The sequence below is a fragment of the Notamacropus eugenii genome, chromosome 1 (genome assembly GCF_028372415.1).
Source record: "Notamacropus eugenii isolate mMacEug1 chromosome 1, mMacEug1.pri_v2, whole genome shotgun sequence".
In the NCBI taxonomy this organism is placed as follows: domain Eukaryota; kingdom Metazoa; phylum Chordata; class Mammalia; order Diprotodontia; family Macropodidae; genus Notamacropus; species Notamacropus eugenii.
Window position 1 is genome coordinate 210,186,936 of NC_092872.1, and position 26,057 is coordinate 210,212,992.

Sequence of the window (26,057 nt, forward strand, 5' to 3'; positions counted from 1 at the left end):
ATCACCCACGGTACTGTCAAAAACCTTTTAGTGAGCATGTCTCCCTACTTTATGCTACATTCAGTATTGATACTCAGAAGTTCTTTGTAGTTATATGTATCCTGTGATCCCATGATCTTTAAGATTTTGAGGGCTTTTGATGTCACCAGCTTCATTTCCCAATACCCACCCCCAGTCTTCCCTAGGTAGAAAGATAAATTAAGCACAACTGAGTGATGTAATGACCATATGTGGTAGTGTATGCAACACGTATTTGTTACTACCAAACAGCAAGTACCCCTGACCTCTCCTCACTGAATTCTTAACTGAAAGGAGAAGGGGTATCATCTTGAGTAATTTTCTTTAATCCAAATTCACTTTTAGTGGGTTTTTAAAAAATTTATATTATTATAATTAGGTATACACTTCTGGTTCTACATTCTTCATTCTGCATCAGCTCATGCCAGTCTTTCAATGTTCCTCTGAATTCGTCCTTGTTTAAGCATATATGCCATTCCATTCAGTTTGTATGCCACAGTTTGTTGAAACATTCAGCAACTGATGGGTGCCTATTTCCTTTACAGTTTTTTGCTACCATTCAAAACAACACTGCTTTTAATATTGTGCTCTATGGAGTCTTTGCTAAGCACTGGGAATACAAGTATAAAAACAAAGGTAGTCCCTGCACTGAACTTACATCCTCATAGGAAGAGACAATGCGTAAGAGGGTAGCCTCAGACAAGTTGCTTAACCTCTATTTCAGTTTCTTTATCTGTTAAATGGGATAGGTGCTTAATAATTGTTTATTGTTTAATTAATAATAGCATCTACCTCCCAAGGTTGTTATAAAGATGAAATGAGATAATCATCGTAAAGTGCTCAGTACAGCGCTTGCCACGGAGTAAGTGCTATATAAAATTTTATTATAAAGGATTGGCGGTCAGAGATGGGTATTTTGGTTTGGAAAGTTACAGGAATGATGAATGGAGCTATAGAGTAGTAGATTGAGAGTTTAATGATTTTTCTTCATAATTCTAAATATTTTTCACAGCAGCTGGACCAATTCACAGCTCCATCAACAATACCTTAGTGTAACTGTCCTCCTATATTCCTTCCCAATATGATTTTATTTTTTTAATCATCCTTGCCAAGTTGATGGATGCGAGGAGAAACTTCACAGTTGTTTTAATTTGCATTTCTCTTTTATGTAACTTGGAGTGGTTTGTTTTTTTTCCCTCGTGCTAGTGTGATGTCCTTTTGAAATATTTGTTCACATCCTTTGACCACTTATTTAGTGGGCGTAGCTATTAGTCTTGTGAATTTGCATCAATTTCCTATAGATCTTTGGATATCGGATTTATGTTAGAGAGGTTTGATGCAGAGTTTTCCTACACACACTCAATAATCTTCTCCTCTTCTTTTAGTGGCATTGATTTTTGATCCTGGAAAGCTTGTTAATTTTATATATTAGAAAATTTCTTTTGTGTGAGTCATGAACTTCTGATGTGCATAGGAGACAACTTGTAGGAGTAAATCCCATGATTTTTTCTTACACTAGCAAATCAAATGTTTTTTTTGTAATTAGCAAACACACAAAGCAGGGTATCTTCTACACTGTTGTCAGGTGCTTACCTGAGAATATGTGATCTGCTCTAGAAATTTGTACATACAAATTTGATTTATCCAGGTAACTCCATCTTATATCTTTTGCATTATCTTTTATTCTGCCCTGTATCTCATTGTATTCCAAAAGTTTCTTGGGTTATCTTTTTAATTCCCTTTTTTTCCCCAAAAACCAACTAACTTTTTTTTCATTGTACTGAGAAATTACTTGCTGCCCAGAGTCATTCTTTGGTGTGTTTTGATATTTATTACTTATTTTTGAGATCATATTGTACCTCGTCTGCTCTCTAATCTTGCAGTGATCTTGAATAGTAAAAATTGTCCACTCCCACCAAACAGCTATTTGAAGGATCATAGAACTGATTTCCCTTTATTTGAACAGATAAATAGAAAGATATCATCTGTCTATCTATTTATCTATAATGAAAATCCACAAAGAAAGTAGAAGAGGAATTAATTAGCTATTTAGGCTACAATTCTTGCCTCCACAGTCCTCTCAAAGTTCCTACGTTGATCCCCTTAGATGATTCTCAATACTTTTTTTTTAATTTTGTAGGACTAGGTTAATCCATGGAAAGCCTTTGGTGTTAATGATTGCCTCTCTAAAGATTCAGCTGTTACATTCTTTGAATGTTGTTAAAGCCTGGCTTATATAACTAACATCACCTATATGGAGGTAATTCTACAATCATTACTTACTGAAGGGTTGGCAACATCTTTTTTTATCTAGGATCCCTAATCTGTATAGGGTCACATAGTTCTCTAGTAGGCTGGGGTATGGTTTTTGTTTGATTTGTTTTTTAGCACAAGAAATATAAAACATTTCTTTAGCTGCACTTTTCAACAAAATTCATCACTATGTAAAAAATAAATGAGTTCTATAGTTTTAACCATTTAAAGAGAAAGGAAAGACATAAGAAGACATGTGGACCTCAGTTTTATCATCTGTGAAGTGAGAAGACAGAGCTAGATCACCTCGAAGGTCCCTTTGAGTCCTAATAATTCTTTTGATCTATGAATCTAAGACTGTACAGAGATAAACCAAAGTGAGAAGGAGGTTTTCTATTTTCCTAGAATAATACCACCATCTTGTGGCCTCTTAGAATATTGCTTTTCTAGACTTTAAATCATTATGCACTTTGGTAGTCTGTGTGTGTTATTACCATAGTGCATCACCTGCGTGCTAGTTAAAGTTCAGACAAAGGTTTGATGAAGTCTGAAAGTCATTGGTTCTCCCCCTACCCTACCATGTGACGATATAACTCTGATGTTTCAGTTCATGGAAATGGGCACAACACACTATTGGTGGTAGACTATTATCTAAAGGTGGCCTTAGTACTATGATATCAGAATTGTAACTGGTCTAATCCTAGTAAGGCTGTCAGTACCACAAATGCTAATCCAGGTTTAATCTCCAGACTGGACTGACTGGTTATAGCTCCATACTGTAGTGCTATGTCAAAGGTGCATCAAATGCTAAATCAAGACAGTCTCCTTTGGTGACATTGGATCTGACTCAGTATTATTACTGACTGCTATTTGCTAGCTGTTCAGATCCAGCAGTATGTGAACCTGTCAAGATGTATTAATCAGGAGCCCGTAATACTAAACTTATCTGAACTTAGCATGCTTGATTATCAGAAGAGGCAGAATGGTATGGTAGAGAAAAGCATTAGTTTTGGGGTCGGAGCACTTATGTCCAAATTATTGCTGGTGTAACCTTGTTCAAATCACTTAATCTCTATGGACATCAGTTCTATTATCTCTGAAATAAAGAGGATAGATTAGATGTTTAAGATCTTTTAACTCTGAATCCTATGATCTTATGATAGAGCAGTTCTGGGACTATGCACAGTAGCAACTGTGGCAAAACATTGAGCATTCAACATAGTGCTAGAGTCACACATATCTTTGAATGGCTGATGCATGCCTAAAGCCAGGCTCAGAATTTCTTGAATTAAAATGAACACAAAGCCAAAGAATCTATCTCAATGAGTTGTCAGATAACATGGTAACATGCAAAGAATCCATAGTAGCTCATATAAATCCATGGTCATTCTTCATTGGGATCACTCTAAGAGTTTACATCTGTCTAGATCAAAAGCACTTAGGGTCTTATGCATGAACTCTACAGTAGGATGATAGTTGGAACTAAATATTTTGATAATTAGGCACCATCTCTCTAGATGGTACCTAATGGCAACGGTGATTGCCAAAAATATTGATTCATTGTTTTATTATTCAGCTAACCTGTTAGCAATATATACAAATGATTAAAGAGTTCAATCATCATTTTGTATCTTTCATGTGAAACTTTTAAGTGAGCTCATTTGAGAGGCACTGTGATATTCTGGAAAGAACACTTAACTGAGAAACAGATGTCCTTGATTCTGATCTTTACTGTGACATCAACTTAGCCATGCATTCTTGGGCAGTCACTTAACTTTCCACTCAGTTTCCTCTTCTGTAAAAAAAGAGATTTCCACTAGATTATTAACTCTGGTTTCTCTTCCAGTAGTTATCTCGATCCTACCTACCCTCCTCACCCTCCCAGAGATACAGTTTATGATACAAGTATTGGTACAACTTTATATCCCATGTGATTTAGCTCATTGAGGGTGTGGCCCACCTACGCTCCAAACCTAATTTAGCTCTGTTGATTTTTGCATAGGTATAATATAACATTAAATACCACCCAAAGGTATTACTTTATATTTTCTTCTGGCCATAATTTAGCCATTCTTCAATTAAACAGCCTTTTCCTCCTTATATATTTCTGCATGTGTCTACGTGCACATAAGGTATCCCTTATTAGATGGTCTTTCAACTTCTCCTCACCTTACTTAACTTTTACAGTGATCTTTTCTATCCATCCTCTGTTTGCTGTGGCCCAGTAGATAGTGATCCATGTTTATTTCCTTTTAAATGTCTTGAAATAAAGCTTTTCTGAAATTTTTTAGTACTCAGCTAATTAGCACAAATCCATTATATTTGTTATACTTACTACTGAAAACCTGTTCCAGTCTCATTGTAGCTTAAAACAATTCATTATTTAATGCATTAAGATTTGCCTATGCTAAAGTCAGCCAGTAAGCATCTATTAAGCAACCTACTATGTGAAGCCCAAGGACTGTGCTAAGCACTAGATAAAATAACATCCTATTCTGTTGCCTTATGATGTGAAGATGACCCCAGGGCCTTGGATCCAATGGAGCATAAATGCCAGTGGGTTCCGTGAAGCTGGGAAAGCTGGAAATGTCCATACTGATATGGGCCCAGTTATGGGCTGTTTTATTTTTCTTCCTTGCTTTGCCCATATAATAAAAGTGATACTTAAATTAATTTGTAGATTTAGGAATAAACTAATCCAACCAATAGCAGTTTTATAGAATTAAATCTCACTTTTAAGAATAAAGGTCAAAAACAGACCTGTACAACCTGTGGCCCTCAGAGGCTTATGACCCTTGTACTGCTTGTGGCAAGCCAAAGCATTTCCTGCAGCCTGCAAAAAATGTAGAGGAAAACATCCTTTGTATGTAGAGGAAATCCTTTGGCATGCCACATGTGGCCCGTGGGCCTGCTAACTGGCAGCAGGTTGTGCAGGTCTGGTCTAGAATCTCCATGGGTAGAGAAAAAAGGCAACAAGGAAGGAGCAAAGCATTACCAAATTTCAAACTGTTATTATTGTATTTAATATTGGTTAAAATTAGTAGGTCAATGAAATAGGGGATGCAAAAGAAGATACCGAAGAGAAGTCCAGTGACTCCCTATTTAACATGAAGTGCTGGGAAAACTGCAAAGGAGGTTAGCAAAAAGTAGTTTAAGCCAAGATCTTATATATCACAATAAGCTCCAAATGAATGTGATACATACATATACATGTGTGTACATACAGTGCAGTGCACATGTGTTACATATACATGTGTGTACATATATGTATTCATGTGTGAAAGAAACAGCATTAAAAATTTAAGAAAACAAAAGAGTACCTTTTACAGTTATGGCTAGGGAGGACAGCACTCTGGTATTAATTGGCAGATCAGTTCCTAGGAAGTATGGGAGTCAGGTCAGTTCTCACCCTGTAGGCACAGACTCTCAGCATTGTAAGGTGTCCCTATAATTATTTAGTTCAACCTACATCTGAGAAGGAAACCCTTCTGTAATGTCCCTGAAAATGTCTGTGTAGCCTGCCCCACAGATATCCAGTGATGGAAAGTTCATTACCATTTGAGGATTTTTATTTTACTTTTGTCCAGCTCTGATTGTTAGGAAGTTTTTCCTTATTTGGAGTCTAAAATCTGACTCTGTAACTTCCCCCTATTGCTCTTAGTTCTGCCTTCTATGTTCAGACCAAACAAGTTTCAATCTGTATTTTATGACAACTTTTCAAATAATCAGTCATTGTTATTATGTCCACCTAAATTTTCTCCAAGTTCTTTCATAATTCCCAAAATATGCCTGAACCAAAATATACCAGATATTGTATGACCAAGACAAGGCAGCAGGACTCTAACCTCCCTCATTCTGTATACTCTGCTTTTATTAAGGCAGCCTTAGATGGCATTCGCTTTTATGGCTGCCATGTCACCCTGTTGACTCTTGTTGAGCTTGCAGTCCGATAAAACCTTCAGATCTTTTTCACAAAGACTTTTTTTAAATCATACTGCTTCTATTCAGTTGATTTCTTAACTACAGTGTAAGTCTTTATACTTATCTCTACCGAATTTAAATGGGCCCATTATTCTAACATTTTCATCATTCAACAAATTCAAACAAACAAAAGTCCAGCACTAACTAGCCAGACTTCCTAGCTTTGTGTCATCTGCATACTTGACAAGTAATTATATCTTTGTTCAAGTCATTGAAAAAAAGATTGAACAGAACAGAGCTAGATGCCAGCAGTACTCCACTGTTCCCTACAACTTGATATAGATCTGATAATCACCACTTCTTGGTCTGATCATTCAACCAGCTTCAAATACATCTAATTACTATCATCCGGTCCCTCCCTCTCCATCTTGTCCATAAGAATCTTATGAGAGACTTTGTTAAACACTTTGCTGAAATTTGAACCTGATTTGATTCCACTAGTAATACTATTAAAAAGGAAATGAAGAGTTAGTCTGTTGTGACTTGTTCTCAGTGAACCTACACTGACTAGTAATCACTATTTCCTTTTCTCAGTGCTCACAAACTATCCCTTTAACAATGTGTTGTAGAATTTTTTCAGAACCAAAGTCAAATATACCAGTCTATCTCTTGGGAAAAAAACCAAACCTACCTTCAGTTCTGTTTCTCCAGCTGCCACCCCTGCCCCCAATATGTTTTTATAGAAGTGAAATCAAACAGCATGATGTAGTGGCTTAGAATCAGAAGACCTAGGTTCAAATCCTCCCTGTGACCTTGGGCAGATCACATAAGCTCTTTGTGCCACAGATAAGACTAGGGATGGTGGGTTATGATCTGTGGTCTATATTCAGAAAGGAAATTCCCACATTGGGAACTTGTTGTACTGGCAAAATCATATATCCTTTTCATCTCACTGAAATCAGATCTGGAAGGGTCAAAGTGTTACCAGATTGCAAACTTTGTAAAGTGATAATTATAAAAACTATGTAGTATTAGTGAAAAAGAAGAATAGATCAATGAAACAAAGAAAACTAAAAGAAGCTATCAAACAGCAGTCCAGTGACTCTCTGTTTAACCTGAAGCAGTTTGGCATAAAATGGGTTTAGACCAACATCTTATATCAAACTGGAAGGATAAAAGAAATTTTAATACAGTGACAGTCTGGGAGATGTGTATGGAAGGTGAGAGAGGACACATTGCTCTGGCTTTATGATGTGTGTGGTGGGGATTATGAATTAATTATACGAACCTCCCTTGTTTTAGTATCAGCTGACAGAGTCATCTCCACCTTTCCAAATAGTTCTCCCTCTCTCTCTGAGTCATTTTTCATCTGTCGGTAGTACAGCCATTTCCTCCTTCAAACTCCAGTCTGTTCACCCTTGTTCCAAAGTGTGGTACACAGGGCACTGGGGTGTTTAGAAGGGTCACATTCTTTTCCCAACTACTGACAGAAGAGCCTTTGGAAATTTATAACATGTATTCTTCCATGTCTAGGGTTTCTAAGAGTAATAGCAAATATAGATCTACATTTTAATATGACACTGTTCTAAGCAATAAGAAAAGCAATTTATCTTTGTATAAACTTTTATTGGTGATGTCAAGATCCACTACTCATTCATCTACAGATGGTTTATACATTTGTCACATTTTACAAGACTCTCTTAGCTATTACTATTGTCAAACAGGAGCCTTAAAAAAGATCTCAAATCCACACACCCATATTTGTACATCCACTAATGTCTTTGTTGGATTCATCACACTCTGTTTCCTATAACAGTATTTGTTAAAGCTTGACAATAAATCGTGTAATGTAAGACAATAAATGTCTTCATATTTTATAAGCTTCTGAAAACCTCAGTCATCTGTTTTTCCCCTCCCCCATCTAAGGTCTAATGATTCAACTTCAGCAGTGTCTCTTAAATCTGCCTTCTCCTTTCCCACTCTTATTGTCATTTCCTAGTTTGTACATCTTAGCAATTGATTGAATGTAGGGAATGAGGGAGAGGAAGGAGGTGCTAACCTCCAGGCTGAACTGGATGAGTAATGATGCCAGTAACAGAAATAGAGAAGTCAGAAGGAGGAATGGGTTTGGAAGGAAAGATTAGTTTGGACATTACATATGGGGTGTCAGGAAAGAGAAATGACGAACTGGAACTTTGGTTAAGAGGTCAGAAAAAAATAGAGATTTTTGTCATCTCATAGAGCTACTGTAGATGCCATGAGTAGAGAGTATTACCAAGAGATAACGTATATAGAGAGGAAAGGACTGGGGTCAGAACATTGGGAATAATAACAATTCACATTCCAAAGCACTTTAAGTTGTGCAAAACTTTGTCCTTACAACAGCCATTAGGTGGATAGAGCAAATGTGATTTTCCCCATTTTACAGATGAGGAAATTGAATTTCAGAGAATTAAGTGATTTGCCTTTGAACACAAAGCTAGTAAATATCTAAGGTGGGATTTGAACGTAGGTGAACCTGACTTTTAAGTCAGTCTAGTCACTGTGCAACATGATTGCTAAATGACTCTATTTGGAATGTGGGAGAAGGAAGACTAACCATCAAAGGAGCCAGGCAAAGTAGCAGGAGAACCAGGAGAGAGCACTATCACAGAAATGAAGAAAGGAGACCCATCTCAAAGAGTGGTATCACAGTGTCAGATGTTACAGAGGTGCTAACTATGAAGACAGAGAAAAGGCCATTGGTTTTAGCAGTAAAAAGATTATTGGTAACTCAAGAGAGCAGTTCCAATAAAACACATGCAGTGAAGCCAGAAATTCAGTAGATAGCAAGGATGTAGATCCAGTGAGTACCCAGACTGTTCTTCTAGAAATTTGGTGGTGACTAGGAGAGACATGGAATAATAAATTGAGGAGAGAAAAGGTTGGGGGAAGAGGTATTTTAGGTTTGGAGGATTGTAGCATGTTAGCAGGTAGAGGGGAGGGAAAGATTGAAAATGTAAACACAAAGATCACAGTTGATATAAAGATCACAGAGCTGGCAATGAAGAGAGGCACTTTTTAGTAGCAAAGGAAGAGGACAGGTGAAGATTTAGGTGAAGAATTAAGTTGCCATGAGTAAAGAGAAGGGAATAGTTGCAAGAGATACCATGGAGACAAAATTGATGGGTTTTTAGAAACTGATTGGATAAGTGAGGAAGGAAGAGTGAAGAAGCAAAGATCACCTCAAGGTTTCTAATTTGAGTTCCTGGGGAGATGGTAGCATTAACAAAAGAAATAGCAAAGTTTTGAGATTTTCTTTAGGGGGAAATACGATGAATTTGATTTTAGATATGTTGAGATCGAAATGCCAGTGGAACAACAAGGGAGAAAGGTCTAGTAGGTAGTTGAAGATGCAAGACTTGAGATTGAGATCAAGGGATTAGGGATGGATAAATAGATGTGGGAATCATCTGCCTTAGTGATGATTGAATCCGTGGGAGTAGATGAGATCACCAAGAGAAAGTGAGTAGAAAGAGACTAGGGTCTAGGATAGAGCCTTGGTAAACACTCTTCCTTAGATGGGGGGAGATGGCTGAGGAACCAGGACCAGGGACTATAAAGGATCAGTTACATTGGTAGGAGGTAAACCAGGAGAGATCAGTGATCTGGAAGCCTAGACAGGAGAGAGTATCCAGGAAGAGAAGGAAATCAACAGTGTCAAGAGCTGCATTAAGATCAAGGAGGATGAGGACCAAGAAAAGATCATAGGATTTACTATCTTGGCAGCCTTTGAGGGAATAGTTCTAGCGGAGTAGTAGACATGGAAGCCAGATTGCAAGGTGAATGAGAGGCAGTGAGGTTCTGGCCTTTTAGTAGTGGAAGGTTGGAGTGAGCTGACTGACTGAAAGGGCACTTAGCATATCTCACACATTGTGCTAAGCACTGGGGATTCAGATACAAAAGTGACATTCCTCAAGAAGCTTGCAGTCTGAAAAGGGAAGATAACACATATGGGGAATGGTGGTTGAGGAGGGGTGTTTTTGATTTGGAAAATCCCAGGAATAATAAGTGGAGCCATAGAGGAGTTGATTGAAATACTTTCTAATAGATCATAGAATTATTGATAGAGAGCTGGAGGGCCCTTAGTTACTATCTATCTCAACACCCTAATTTTGCAAGTCAGCAACCTGAGACCCAGAAAGGTCAAGTGACTTGTCTGAGTCACATAGGTAGTGAGAGATAGAGGCATGATTTGAACCCAGCTTCTGATTTCATTTCTAGTGCTCTTCTCCCCTATACCATGTTGCTTCCTTGAGCAATGGCTGTAGTGATTTAACTATGGTTCTAGTGGTGGAGGATAGCTAGGTGACACAGTGGGTAGAACGCTTGGCCTGGAGTCAGGAAGATCTGAGTTCAAATCCAGCCTCAGACACTTAATAGCTGTATGACCCTAGCAAGTTGCTTAACCCTGTTTGCCTCAGTTTCCTCATCTGTAAAATGAGCTGGAGAAAGAAATGGCAAACCACTGCAGTATCTTCACCAAGAAAATCCCAAATGGAGCCATGAAGAGTTGGATATGACTGAAACGACTGAGCAACAACAACTGGAGGTGAAAAAGGGGAGGGACACAGGAAGGCAAGTGGCAAGATGACCGGGGTTCAATGTGAAGCGCAGGTGCAGCTGACTGTGTTTGGGAAACCATGTTCCAGTTAAAACATGGCCACAAACTGCCAGAAGATCTTGAGTACGGAAGAGTAGGCAGGAGAAAAGAATTCAATGTCTTCAGGAAAAACAAAACAAACAAACAAAAAATCCCAGTGCTTCATGAGGACCACAAGCTGGAAAAAGTATGAGAGGATGTATGAGATAAAGAAGAATTTGTTTTTATTTTTATTTTTCAACATTCACTTCCATAAGATTATGAGTTCCAAATTTTCTCACTTCTCTCTCCTCCTGCCACACCAAGATGGCTATGTAAATATGTATAATATGTATTTTTAATTATTTATTTTTAGTTTTCAACATTTCCTTCCATAAGTTTTAAATTTTCTCCCCTTCCCTTCCTCCAAAAGATGGCATGCAATCTGATATAGGCTCTACACATATATTCCTATTAAACACATTTTTGCATTAGTCATATTGCATAGAAGAATTATAATGAATGGGAGGACCAAGTGTTAGATCTCCATGATTTTGTAGGATTGTCTTACCAGCATCTTCTCTGCTATAGTAGAATAGAATAACTGGTTTTTAATCAGTAAATTGTTACTGAGGGAATTATAATGCCTCAGATTATCATAATACAATCAACCCTTTTTTTTACCTTCACATGGTTTATTGAGTTGTAGTAATTTATGCAATTTTCCCTGGTAAATTTTCATTTCTGGTCTTTCTCCTTCAAATTACCTGACACATTCTTGAGCCATCTTACCTAGCAGTCACTTGGTGTTTCCTCAGTAAATGCACTTGTATTTTAATATTAGCAAAACAAAATGTAATTACTTTGTTAAAACTTTCCAAAAAGCCCCTTACATACGGTGAATTTTCTAGTATTTTGAATTATGGTGCTCTTCTCCTTAGACTTGAACAACATAGACAGAAATGTATCACGGTTCATCTCTTTTATGGGCATAATAGTCTGTCCCCCTTTCCGTTTGACGATATGGCCTTCACACTTATTAGTTTGTACAATGACTAATAAATTTCCGTTACTTATGCAAACTCAAGGTCTAAGGTATAACCCAAAATTTGTCAGAATTGTTAACTTTTCAATTTGGAGCACTCTTATTTAACTATAGCAATCACAATTATGTGGAAATGTGCCTAAGTAGATGTGGAATATTTTTAGAAATCACCTCCATGCCACATAGGTCAAACAGGAGGCAAAGTAGTTGGGGGAGCAAGCACTTACTAGGTTTGCAAAGCACTTTAAATAGGTTTTCCTGCTTGATCAAATTAAGTTCTCTTCTACGCCAAGGACTTTCTTCGGGTTTTTGAAAATAATATCTGGGCCCCTCTGTTTTTTACTTTTTCTGTTTCATTTGTTTATTTCGTTTTTCATTTTCACTCACAGGCTCTGGAGAAGAATCAGCAGTGGCTCATATATGATCAGCAGAGAGAGGCCTATGTGAGGGGACTTAGGACGAAAATCTCTGAATTGGAACAGCATTTGGAAGCAGCTGCTCATTCATTGCAACAGCAGTCAAAAAAGAGTGACTCAGAAGGTCAGGCTGATCCAAAAGATCTCTTAGAATAAGTTCTCAAAAATCATTTGTCAAATAGAATATATCGTAGGTTTTTCTGAGGCCAAGTCTATCACTCTCTTCCCAATACCACATTGCCTCTCAGTTTTCCTCCAGTCTTCCTACCAATCCATGTTTCTTTATTCCTTCAGAATTCCCTTTTGGAAGCTTTCTCTGATTCCTCACTTACATGTGCTGAGTGTTTTCTGTAGGAGAGTAAGCTTAGTGCTATGATAATTGAGGGAGGAAGCCATACTTTGACCAAATAATCATTTGCTTTTACTCATATATAGTAAGGGTCATTATTGTTTCTCTCATTTCTTAAGGCCTGAGACCTTGTCCTCAGGGGCATGTGTGTGCGTGCGTGCGTGCATGTGTGCGTGTGTGTGTGTGCGCGTGCATGTGTGTGTGCGTGCGTGCGTGTGTGTGTGTGTCTCCTGTACCCCAGGGGAAAACCTAGGAGGGACCCTTCCTCTTCTGCTAAAGAATACTCTGAGAATCCCTGACTGACAAGTGCTTTCTGAAGTTGTGAACTGGGATGACCCAATAGCTATACTAGCCTCAGGTGATGCAGTCCTCCCTCCTTTTGCAAAGAGTTGCCCTATGTAACACAGGGTGTAAGATGAGACCAGGTAACCCTGGTGTGTGAAGTTCGTGATAGGAAGCTGGCAAGATAAAAAGAAATGGAATAGTGACTAATTCCTGCTTCCAGCTCAGAAAGCAGCTTGGGCTGAAGGAGAGTTGGCCTGCACTACAAGAGGAGAGTCAAAAATGACTTTCCTCTTCCCATTCCCACATCTTACATCATGTGAGTATTCCTGTAAGGGAGAAAGCTGAGTGTTGTGGTAGTAAGAGGGGACGCAGTGAAGAGAAGCAGCTCTCCTCCCCTTTGTGCCCCAGATTCAGTACGCATGGCTTAAGCTCTTTCTGTGTGCTAGGCATTATGCTGAGCTATGGGCATCCAAAGAAATACTAAAGTCTGCCCAACTTCAGAAAGCACCTGCTCTTGAGGATCTAATTCTAAGAAGGTGAAGTCAGAGCTGACAGGGACCTTGGAGGTCAACAAGACCAATCCCCTTATTTTACAGATGAGGAAACTGAGGTCCAAAGAGGTCAGGTGACTTACCCATGAGTACCAAATAAACATCAGATGAGATTCAGACTTGGGTCTTCTGACTCTGAGTCCACTCACTTTATCCACTATGTCACACTTCTATCTTTGGAGCTACCAGAGGGGAGTAACATGAATACACACACTATCAGCTGCCTGCATGGTTTGTAGAGTAACCTCAGAAGGCTTCATAAAAATGAGGCAAGAGCTGTCCTAAGCATGTTCAGTAGAAGATGCGCAAGAGTGTTTTACACTGTGTACGGAGGGCTGACCTGTTGGACCTTGGCAAGAATTATGTGCTAACCTTCCACATGGCTATTTCCATTTCTACAAAGTAGATCTAATCATTTAGTTGTTGTTCAGCAGCCCCCACCCAACATTCAAACCAGACAAGAGCATTTGGTAATTAATTGAGGAGAACTTTGGTATTTCTACGTTATGTAGTTTCTGTTCCAAATCCAGATTTGAAACAAAATTGATAAGATTGAAGGAGGTAAAGAGATTCTAGATGCAATCTAAATGTAAGCTATTTCTTGTATTCCATTAAAATGGGAACTATAAAAATTGATAGAGAATAATGCCAGATGAACCATGCATTTGGGAACTGATGTCTTTGGAATGGAAATATACCTTGCCATCACCAAAAGAATTCATTTCTTATTATAAGATCTTAGATATAGAGTTGGAAGGGAGGACTTTAGAAGCTATCGAGTCCATCCCCCTCCTTTTACAGATGAGGAAACTGAAGCCAAGAGGGGTTAAAGTGACTTGCCCCAGATTACACAGACAGCAAGAGACAGAGGTATGCTTTGAATCTAAAGGCACTTCTTGATGGGTTCATATAAAGATAAGCTAACTCATTTGACAGGTCAGTACTATACAACTGGAAATAGCAGTTTCTGGATTTCTTAAAGTTGTGATTTTGCCAAATACGGGCCTCTACAAATAAGAGAGAGACTAATTAGCTTAACTGCACATGTTGATTCTGTTTTAATGAAATATGTTGCCCTGTCTTTAGGAATCAGTTCATTATAAACCTTAGAAAGTTCCATGTGCTAAATATTTCTTGCTCTAATGGCACTATGAATCAGAAGTTAGCATTGCATCTAATAAGTTCACAGTCCCTCAGCACCATTTTTAATAGTATTTTTCCCCAGTTACATGTCAAGACAATTTTTTGTATTCATTTTTACAAGAGTTTGAGTTCCAAATTTTTCTCCTCTCCCCTCCCCTCTTCCTAAAATGGTAGGCAATTTAATATAGGTTATACATGTCAGCACCATTTCTGAATGCTGCATTACTTGTGCTTTTGGAATATGAAGTCTCCAGACAGCAGCCCTGGCAGAGACATGAAAATATAGTTTGTTTTAGTGTGCTCATTTATGCCTTTTGGTAGCCCTACAGATAGAGAATGGGAAATCATCTGCTCTAGGTCACTAAAAGTACTTGGTTTTTGCTTTTTATAAACACATACATTTTATCTAACCAAAACCTAGCTCTTCACTCCTGCAGAGTCACAAGGACCTTGAGAGATGATCTAGTATTCTAGTCTGTCTTTCTGCTTTCACTTCCAGTAAGTTTATTGACCTTGACTTGGACTTCTTATCTTTTCAAAAAACAAAACAAAACATTACTTTTCCTCATTAATTAGAGTTGGAGCAGTTTGACTTAGGCTAGCGGGACACTTCCATGATAAATTTTAATTCTTTCGGCCTTCTCAGGTTTTACCCCCCTATATTTCCATTTTTTCACATGAATTTTTAAAGAACCTATCATAATAGTAATTTTTCCATGGGCTTCCCCATAGAAAACCAGAAATAACTTGAGCCATCTGAAAAGGGTTCTGTCCTTGACCTTGCTAGAAAGCCGTGGAAAAGTCATTCATTTCTCTGAGCTTCATTGTCATGATCTGCAAAACAGCAAGAATAAAACCTGCACTACAGATTTTACAGGGGGGTTGTGAGGAAAGTACTTTGCAAACCTTGAATCACTATATAAAATGAGTTACATTATTTTTCTATAATTAAGATTTAGAGTATTTTTGTAAAAATGTACCAAATGGGTTACTTCTTAGTAGAGTTCTTAAAGCAAAGACCAGATGACCATTTTGTTGTTCAGTTTTTTTCAGTCATGTCTGAGTCTTAATGAATCCATCTGAGGTTTTCTTAGAGAAGATACTATAGTGGTTTGCCATTTCCTTTTCCAACTCATTAGAGGAAAGTGAGGCAAACCGGGTTAAGTGACTTGCCCAGGGTCACAGCTAGTCTCAGGCCAGATCTGAACTCAGGAAGATGAGTCTTCTTGATTCCAGGCCTGGTTCTCTGTGCATCGTGCCACCTAAGTGCCCTCCAAGATGACTGTTTACTAGATACATTATAAAGGGGACTCATGACCAGGTGCAGGTTAGAAATAGATCTGAGGTCTCTTCCAGCTATATAAATTCTATGAATTCAAGGAAATCTGTTCCTACAGAAGTAGTGAAGCATGCAAATGAGTCTTTTAAGTTTTTCTGTGATCATTATTTATTCACATGTCCTCACAAGAGCTTTAGAATACAGAAATTCCTGGTGAAATTAATTGTAAATAAATAACTCAGAAAAAATAAATCTCATCAGAACAAAATACTCTTCAAAATGTTAATAGTTTCAAAAAGGCAGAAAACACACTTAAATAAAGCACTAATCTTATTCACATTGGCACAGAAAACTGATGACTGCAAGCTTATTTTACAATTTTCTGGTTTCAAATGAAATTACTTAAGATGGAAGTAGCAGAACAGAGAGTATCTAAAGGGAAATCCTCTCTGTAAATGATGTGGCCCTTGGATCTAATCCTAAAGGAACATAATATTTTAAATAAAAGTTTGCTGTTTTTTCAAGTGTGATTTTAATTCCATATAGGGTCTGAGAACTTAGGGAAATAAGCTCCATAGTTATAACAGAAGGCAGTGAAAAAATGTGGTTTGTAGCAATTTGCTTTCTAGCCAACTTTGAGGACCAAATTTCTTGGCTAAAATGAGGTATTTTTTACTGTCCCTTGTAGGCCATCTTCTAGAAGAGAAGCAAAAATACTACAACCATATCTTGACGAAGGTCGAAAAGGACCTGGAGGCTGAACGCCAAACTGTAACCCAGCTGAATTTTGAACTTAATGAATCCCAAAGGAAATATGAAGAAACCAAGAAAGAAAATTTAGATTTAAACAACCTGTTGTCTTCTCTAAGAGAGGCTGATGTACAACATATGGAAGATAACAGATACAAAACAGAGAAAATACAGAAGCTAAAGAAAGAGAATGAAATTGTCAGAGAGAAACTTGGAGAAGAAAAAAGAAGGTCTGAAGATCTGTTATCTCAGGTGAGCCCTCTGCAGTTTTTCTAGCATGCTACCAGTTAGATTCCATGACCTTGACAAGTGTTCATGTCTAAATAGCATTTGTTGGGCTCCATTATTTCCAGATTGTGCTAGATTACTTAGCAGATTTAAGGTGACTTGCTTTGGTGTTTGTAAGTGGGATATCCTTCTCAGTATTATCTTACTTGCAGTAGAGATTCACTAAAAATACAAAACAGCCTTTTAAAAAACTTCAGAAGAAATAAATGGGAAGGTGAGTAGCTCTTTATGGTCTTACCACAACCAGCTCTTTCTGTTTCGGGTGGCAGTTTGACAGTTTGAAAGATCTCTGTAATTATAGGCAAGGGAGGATAGCCTCCCCACAGTCTACTTTTTCCAATCAGCACACTTCAAGAAGTATTGGCAGAGGTCAGGTAGTCCCTCTAGTAAAAGAAAGGGGGGGAGAGAGAGAGAAGCTGAAAGGGACCTCAGAGGTCATCTGGTTCACATTTTATAGATGAGGAAAGTAAAACCCAAGAAAGTTAAGGGACTTGCCCAAGGTCATCCAGGGCAAGAGCATCTGGGATAGGATTTGAACTCAGGTCCTTTCTGGATTCAGCCTTCTTTCCCCTTGTAAATGCAGCCTCCTGTTGGTAAGTAGTAGCGGTGGCTGCTACAGACTTCAAGAAACTGTTCATCAGTTTTCTGTTCTGTGACACGTCCCTTCTCAGTCCTCCTCATGTCACTGCCCCCATCCTCATCCCCCAACTATAGTCAGAATAGCAAATTAGAATAGCTCCTTCCTTTGGCTACATCCACATGACTCTCCAGAGACAAGCCTGTCTTGCCCTTTGACTAGAGCATGAATTCAGATAGCAACTCCCAAAGGTGATGACAGATTCTGTTGTTATGATGTAGCTCTTCTCTCTCTGCGGTAGGTCCAGTTTCTCTCCACATCTCTGATAAAGCAACAGGAGGAACACACAAGGGTGGCTTTATTGGAACAACAGGTATTCCTTGAAGATTCTTTTTAACATGAATCCATCAATGAAGATTAAAGGTTTTTTTATCTTTGCAATATCATGTGGACAACTCTTACAAAATACATGAGAAATTTTTTTAAATTTTTAAGTAGATCATACCGATTATACACCTGAGGCTTGCTTGAGAGAGAGCCCAAAATACCTGTTGAAAAGAGATGTCCTTTGGTACGCAGTGATACATCAGAGTAGATGGGGATTTCTGCTCCATCTCCTTCATCGGTTCCCATCTTGGGAAATTTCCTTAATGGAGCTGCCTTGGAATGGCAAATAGAAGCAAAGGTTTCTATGATTTTTAAAAGCATCTAGTGGGGCAAATATTCCCAGCATTGAATTCCTTACTAACCTTATGGGAAAAATGCATGACCGTTAAGAGTGTGGTTTTTCCTTCCCTTGATATTTGAGATAGAGGGAACAAATGAATCAAATTCCTGAAAGACCAACCAAAAACACTTTTCCTAACATTGTGTTAGTGCCTGGCACATAATAAACATTTAATGAAGACTTCCTGATTTGACTTGACCATCCAACCTTTCTCAAATGACAAGCCCGACAACACCCACAGTGCCTATCTTATCACTTGGATTTTGCAGGTCTAAATAAAGAAAATTTTTTTAAAAAAGAAGGTAGGAAGAAAACCACTTTGGGACAGTTTGTACCCAGTTTTGAAGTAGAGGGACAGAATAAGTGCACTAGGAAAGAGTGGAAGTATTTTTCTCCCCTCATCCTTACCTCAAGCAGTCAGTCATCTTCTTCCTTGGATTTCCATAGTCTTCACTAATTGAAACTTAAATTTTCAGATTCCTCTGAACTAAACTGATTTTTTACTATTTATCAATAATAAATGCTTATTATTAATCAGTTATGTAGATATACAGCAAGGGAAACTATATTGTAATTATTACTTAAATAATATTTATAACTCTGTAATTATTTGTTTTGGGGGTTTACCAGATCCAAGCTTGTACTATAGATTTTGAAAATGAAAAATTTGATCGTCAGAATATGCAGCATCAACTGCATAGAGTTATTAAGGAGCTAAGAAGAGCAAGGGAACAAATCAAACGACTGGAGCCTTTGGTGAGTCTTGGATACTTAAAACTAGTATTTCATTTTGAACGGTAATCTCACCCAGTTGGGATATATTTGTGTACGTACTGGGTGAGGGGCAGGGAAGGATGAACCTGTGCAGGAAAAAGCATGAGCCCACACTTCAATGAACACGGCTGCCTTTTGCTTTGAAGCTTAAGACGTGTTAATCTAGAGAAATGCCTTCTTCTTTTCCTATATAGAAGGTGAACAGATTGCCAGTATCCAGGACTGTAGGCATTACACATGACAGAATCCCTTCCCAGATGCTTGTACCATTTAATTACGAGAGGGATTTCAGGTTTCCTGTTAGAAATTCAGAATGCATTTTCCTATTGGAACATTGACATAATGATTAGCTATAGTTGAAATAGTACTTTTATTATGATATCTCAGCTACATTGTGTATTCAGCAGGTTTTTATGGAGTAGACTGGGAACTAGGCACCATTTTATCATGTGTTTTTGTGAGGAAATGTTTTGCAAGTTCCAAAATACCAATTTATAGACTTTTGGAATTCAGTCTGTTTATAAGTTGGAGATAAATTGTTTGGCAGTTTAACCTAGAAAAAAACCTGAAGTTTTCTTATAGAAACTCAAAGGAGTTGTAACTTCTGAGTTATTGTGAAGTAGTGTAGTTTTCAGCATGCTTGCTGTTTCTCCAGTATAAAACTGAACTTGAGTAAACTCGAAATTCACTTTATGTTCAAGTTGTTCCCCAGTATATCAGTCACTTGGAAACAGATTCATATTTTCAAAACAAGTTCTAGAGAAGAGTTGATTATTTTTATTGGAGATGTTTTGTGATTTTAGGTTCATGGAATTTTAGAGTCAGAAAAAGTATTAAGTGCTGGACTTGAAGTCAGAGAAACCTGGGCTTAAATCCTACCTTTTCCATTGATCAGGTCTTTGACCTTGGGCAATCACTTGGATGAAAGGACCATATTATGTCCAAATCTTATATCCTCCCCAGAGAGGAATTATTTGCCCAAAGTCATTTAGTAGGTGGTGGAGCCAGGGTATTGATTTCATTTGTTCGGCACACATTTTGTTAAGTACCTGGCATGTACAGAATATTGTCCTACATAGTGAGAACTAAAAAAAAAAAAACCTGAATCGTGATACTCTTCACTTTTTTTGAATGAGACACTATATGGCGTCTTCATAATGTGAAGACTACAACCCATAGCCATGACAGATTGTTATGGTGTTCCCATTTGTGCATTTTGGTGGTAGGTAGGAGATGGGGAATCATAATCTAGATAACAAAAAGCACTTTGCTTTCTCCCGAGTTGTAACCTTATAAATTTTCTACAATCAAAATGTAGACTTTGAGTCTTGCAGAGTCATAAGACCTTGAAGAGCACCTAGTCTCTCCGCCTTTCCCACTCTTTCAGTGCTCTGTCCCCAGTATCTAGTACAGCACTGATTTTAACATTTTATTTTAAAAATGAAATAGATTGTTTTTCTGTGCATGACCAGGTGCTTTTTAAAATTCAGGAGTATCTCAGGTTGTCTGCCAGTCATTCTCCATACTTCTTTTTTATCTGTCCCATTAGAGTTTTAAGGCTTATTAGAGGGCTCTAAACTCCTCAGAGGAAATGATAAAAAGATAGGGTTTTAGTTTTACAAGTGTTCTGTGCACACTCAATATAACCTCTTATAAATGTATCCATTGGTTTTTCATTCTGTACTCTTGCTGGATCTGTTCCTCCTCTTCTCTCAAATTAATTAGCTTTGCAAAATTAGCATTGGTCTACAGACCCTGGGGAGGAGGGGTGTGGGAAGGTCGAGGGGGATTTTTTTCTGGCTAAGAATTTTAATTAAAATGAAAATTATATCCAGCTCCAGCCCTTATTGGGTGATTGGTGCCCCCCTGCCACCAGGGAATCCTTATTATAGATAGGGTTGTGAGGAAGAGGGGGTAGAGATTCCCAAGAAAGTCCATCTGTAGGAACAAAGGTGTTTACTAACAGCTATGAACTTATCTATCATTGTATTTTTATGCACTGTAGTTTCAGATGAAAATCTCTTTTTCAGAAACAAGTCCAGGAGTATGTCCACATAGAGCAGTCTGACCTTTTCTCAGAAGAACAGGAGAAGTTAAAGACTGATTCACCGAAGCACTGTAATCTGTTGGATGAAAGCTTCTTAGAGTGTCCCAAATGTAAAGCACAGTACCCAACGAGTCAGCACAGAGAATTATTAGCTCATATTGATTTCTGTGAAAACTAGCAAAGTAATACTTGTATTTATGCATCAAAGATCCAGTACTGTATCTTACATTAGCTTATGGACATTTTGGATTCACATTTGATTTAAAACTGTAGAAGATGCTTCTGCCTGCCTTTTAGATTCCAACTGAAGGAGTCCGTCATTATACTTATCTGGCTACTTTATATTTTCCATTACAGTGATATTTCCCAGGGTTCATGCATCATCTAGGCATGTTAAAGATAATAGATTTTTCTGAATATGTATATTGAGACTACTGACATTTTGTACTATAAAATATTCTTTTGGGAAATAGAAATACATATGGAGTTCAAATTATTTTTAGTGCTCATACATCAAATATTGTATGTTCAATGGTGCAATAAAATAAACACTGGCAAGAACTTTTGTAGAAAATCAGTAACAGTTATAAAGGAATGCTTCCTCTTTTTGGTCCAAGCACTTATAAACTTATAAACCTAGAATACTGGTTTGCAAACACTGGTTTGCATGTCGCTTAAAAAACCGCAGTAGTATTTTCCATTATTTTTACTTGATATTGTAGCATAGTACTGGACAAGTCTGAAGTGACATGCTTTGCTGCTTGTTGATGTGCCTGCTATACCAGCCATGTTCAGAGTGTAAAGCAGATTACCTGTGCTTAAAGTAACAATAAGTAGCTGGATGTGATGTTTACTTTCATATTTACTGGAAAGGCATTTTGTCAGACTTCCCATAGCATATGTTAGTCTGCTGAAAAATTAAAACTCATTCTACCAAAAGCATCTAGGCCTCTCATTTGAACCAGAAACATTTTTAAATTTTTCTTGGCATTTCTGTATTCCGTAACTTAAATTCAGGAAATGTAAATATTGGGTAACTTTTCAGAATAATTTTTTATATGCTTTTACTTTTTTGTTTTTCTAAAATTCTTGACACTGGGATATTTGTAATACTATAAAAGAGAAAATAAAATAATTTTTAAAAGTTTTAATGTGTGCAGTACAGAAGTAGATTACTAAAAGTTATTTGTACCCTTCTTAATACTAAAACAAATGGAGATGACTTACAGGTCAAAACACAGCAAAAAAATAAAACCTTTTAATACTCAGACAGCAGACGACGTAGGTCATATAGAGAAGTGAAGCAGATGTTTTTCAGGTGCCTGAAGTTCTTTTGGCTCTAAATTTTCTAGTGTCTCTAGTTTTCTAGACAAAAGGAAACTTCATTCTGTAAGTTAATAATAATCTTATTCTTAGTTTTGCTTCCTGCTGATGAAAGCATTCAGATTCATTGGCAGAGGCAAAACCTCAAATTAAAACTCAAACAGATATTTATCTTGTATGTAAAGGACACTGAGTGACAGAGTTATAGAATCACAGAATGGTAGACTTGGACATAAAAAATCATCTAAACCACAGGTGTCAAACTCAGAAAGAAACAGGGCCGCACAAAATGTGCATGAGGTTCCCCGCGGGCCACATATTAACATTATCTGCGTTCTGGTGTATTTTTATTTATTTTGTTAAATATTTCCCAATTATGCTTGAATCTGGTCAGGCCACACTCAAGAGTGTTGTAGCTGCAATGCCACAAGTGTGTTTGACCCCTCTGATAGTAAATCAGATAGCAAATAACTTGCCTGAGGTTACACAACTAATTAAAACCCTCACTACTGATATGTAACTTTGAAAATGTTAATATTTGAGACAAGAGGTTCCCTGTCATCCATGAGTTAAGTTGAAGTTGCTTAACCTGACATTCAAAATCTTCATCATCTGTCCCTAACCTCCCTTGCCAGCCTTCTGTCCTGCTTCTCCCCTTCATGAGCCTTCTATTCTGCTCACTCACTATTCCCATAGAGGACACAATGGTGCTCAGTAATCATGTCCCCCAATAGGGTCTTTGGAGTCACAATACTTCATGCTGAACTTGGATCTACTGTTTACTAGTCATATAAGCCTCCTCCTTTGTAAAATGGGCATGGAACGCCAGTGCTGTCTAAATTGTGTGATTGGTAGGAAGATAAATAAGCTGGTGTGCATAGAATATTTTTGTGACCTGTTACTGCCTATCACCAAAAGAATAGTGCTTTTAACTTTTTGAAGAGAAATTTCAGAGCTGTCGTGTTATTGTTTCAGAAATCTTATGAAGTAGGGAGTACAAGCATTATTATCTCAAGTCATCAATGAGTCAATGACTAGACTGGAACTACTATAGTTTCTTGACTGGTACTAGAACCCATTCTCACCTGTTTTGATATCATAATGTCATGAGTAAAATTCAACAAAGTTGGCTGAGGCATGTTTTCTCCCAGCAGGAGAACATTTTATTAATAGGGGTGCTACCTGCCAATAGAAATAGAAAGGATGTCTGCCTCCGTTTAGCCAAAGACTCAGAGAGGGGAACTCAGTTCCTTTTTATAAGATTGGAACAAAGAACACAACAGAGCAGGTGAGGAATAGTGCAGTTGGTCATGTGGTTGGTAACATCATGAGGGTGAAGGAAACATGACTGGTTACATAGCTGAGGTGTGGGGAACAATATGATTGGTTGGAAGCTGGGATAAGGGGCCAGCAACAACCACCTCCTTCCTTTCAGTGACTAAGAAGTTCATTGTTTGAACCCCCTGCAAGGTTAAAAGATAGTGAGCTAGACATTGGATAGCAAACTAGACATCCATGAAGACTAGCTTGGTGGTGTAAAGACACTAAACCAGACTTCCAGGTGTTCACACACATCCCTCAAGGATAACAGATTTCTTAGAGGCAAGGATAGAACAGTGACTAGCAGAAGAACTAGATTTTTTAAACAGTCATTTCCATATATACCCCTACTGCAGTGAACCCTCTTACAACAACAAGTAGAACTGACTGACAAAACAACCCTGTCTGACTGAATTGTGCTCCTATGGTTTGCTCCCTCCACTGAAAGGAAATATGTTTCATTATCTGACATCCAGGACAGAAATCATCACAGTTAATGTGAGTTTGGCTGCCTGTTAATGTCGTTTTCATGGTGTATCTTGTTCTCCTGCTTCTGTTTACTTCATTCTAAATCAGTTGGTAACAGGCTTCTCATGTTTCTTGAAATTCCTCATATTTATCATTCTTTATGGTACAATAATGGAGTCTGCTAGATGGTTCAGTGGATAGAACACTGGACCTGAAGCCAGAAAGATCTGAGTTCAAATCCAGCCTCAGACACTTACTAGCTGTATGACCTTGGGCAAGTCACTTAACTTCTGTTTGCCTTAATCCATTAGAGAAAGAAATGGCAAACCGCTGCAATATCTATTCCAAGAAAACCCCATGGACAGTGTGGTCCATGGGGTCGCCAAGAGTCAAACACAACTGAACGACTGAAGGATAACAAATGTGCAATGATATTCCATTAGATTTGTGAATTGGTTTGTTCAGTCATTCCCAGCTGAAGAGTACCCACTTTATTTGCATCTTTTTTCTGTGCTCTAGTCTTTCCACTGACTCATGCTGCCTCTGTGAACGACTCAGCCTGAAACAGTCAGGCCACAGTGCCCTTGGGAATTTGATCTCAGAAGTAAAGGTGCTGCTGTCAGGACTAAGCTGTCCTGGGGTCCTGGCATCTCTGTGCCCTTCTCTTTCTATTACTAGATGATCAGAAGCTAGGAAGGACTCACTAGGCCTAGTGCCATTAGCCTACATCTCTTGTGTTGTAAACAAAAAGTAATAAATTAGAAAACTAAAATGACTTCGAAGAGAAGATTAGTTACTTCTGGAAAGCCTATCCATGACAACTTCCCCACAATATTGATTGATTAGTGGATAATTAGATCCCCAAGACACTGTATTCCAAGTCATTCGACAAAAAGGGAGTTTCAGCCCTGATAACCATCAAGGCCCAGAACATGGGGACAGTTCTCACCTAAGGCTACATTCCATCCATCTAGCACCCCCTTATGCTAGAGAGAGCTGTGACTACCTGGCTCATTCTCCCTAGAGATGGGTCACATGACTAACAAACCTTTTATAACTCTGGTACTTGGGTTTTAGGCATTTTGACCTTGCTTCATAGGAGCCATTAAGCCTCACAAGCCCTATACCTCATACACAACTATTTCCCCATCATAATTCCTTTCCATATAGCCACTGTCACTAGCACAACTCCCTCACTCACAAGTATACACTGTATAATGAACTGCTTGTGATTTCCTGATTTCCTCAAGCTTGTAGAACACTTCAATTTCCCCATCCCTTGCGGGCCTGAGTCACTCCAGGTCCCAGCCTTCCACTGCTATGAGTGATCCTTTCTCTCCAGGCTACTCCTTTTTATCTCCTAAAGGACCTTTCCCTATTTTCATCTCTTCCTTCTCCACCCAATTAATTCCTGTCTTGAAAAAATCTTCATTTGTTTGATCCCAGCTACCAAAATTCACAGCCACAACATCTCAGACAAATACACCAGACCCACTGCGTCCATTTTCTCATCAGTTTCTCCCTCTGTAACCCCCCGCAATCGAAGTTCCCTTCCTTCATTTTAGTAAGAACGCGTCCCAATGAAATGTTGGAGCCTTTTGTTTCCCTTTCTCATCCCCCTTAAACATCCGGTCCAAAACTATCTCATCCTTTGGCTATCATGATGCCTTGGTTTTGGATGTATTGACTTTAAAGGGAATAGCAGCGCATTCGAATCATAAGAATGTTCAAAACATTAGTGCAGATGTGGGTAGTTACCCACATTGAAGCAGTTGGGTAGTGCAATAGATAGATCCCTAGACCTGGAGTCAGGGAGAACTATCTGGCCTCTGATACTTATGGGCTGTGTGATGCTGGGCAAGTCAACCTCTGTCTGCCTCAGTTTCCTCATTTGTAAAAGAA

The 26,057-nt window shown here is 38.2% G+C and overlaps 1 protein-coding gene across 2 annotated transcripts in view; it reads left to right on the forward strand.

The window, feature by feature from the left end:
• Nucleotides 1-22,192, forward strand: part of CEP55 (centrosomal protein 55) — a 37,921-nt gene extending 15,729 nt beyond the window's left edge. Inside the window, exons 5-9 of one of the 2 annotated variants that reach the window (XM_072625468.1) lie at nt 12,248-12,398; nt 16,570-16,883; nt 17,798-17,869; nt 18,854-18,979; nt 21,028-22,192. In XM_072625468.1, the coding sequence (XP_072481569.1) occupies nt 12,248-12,398; nt 16,570-16,883; nt 17,798-17,869; nt 18,854-18,979; nt 21,028-21,222 (858 nt within the window). In that variant the 3' untranslated portion in view covers nt 21,223-22,192. The remainder of the gene's footprint in view (nt 1-12,247; nt 12,399-16,569; nt 16,884-17,797; nt 17,870-18,853; nt 18,980-21,027) is intronic. The other variant, XM_072625477.1, reaches the window with a different exon arrangement.
• The last annotated feature ends 3,865 nt before the right edge of the window (nt 22,193-26,057 follow it).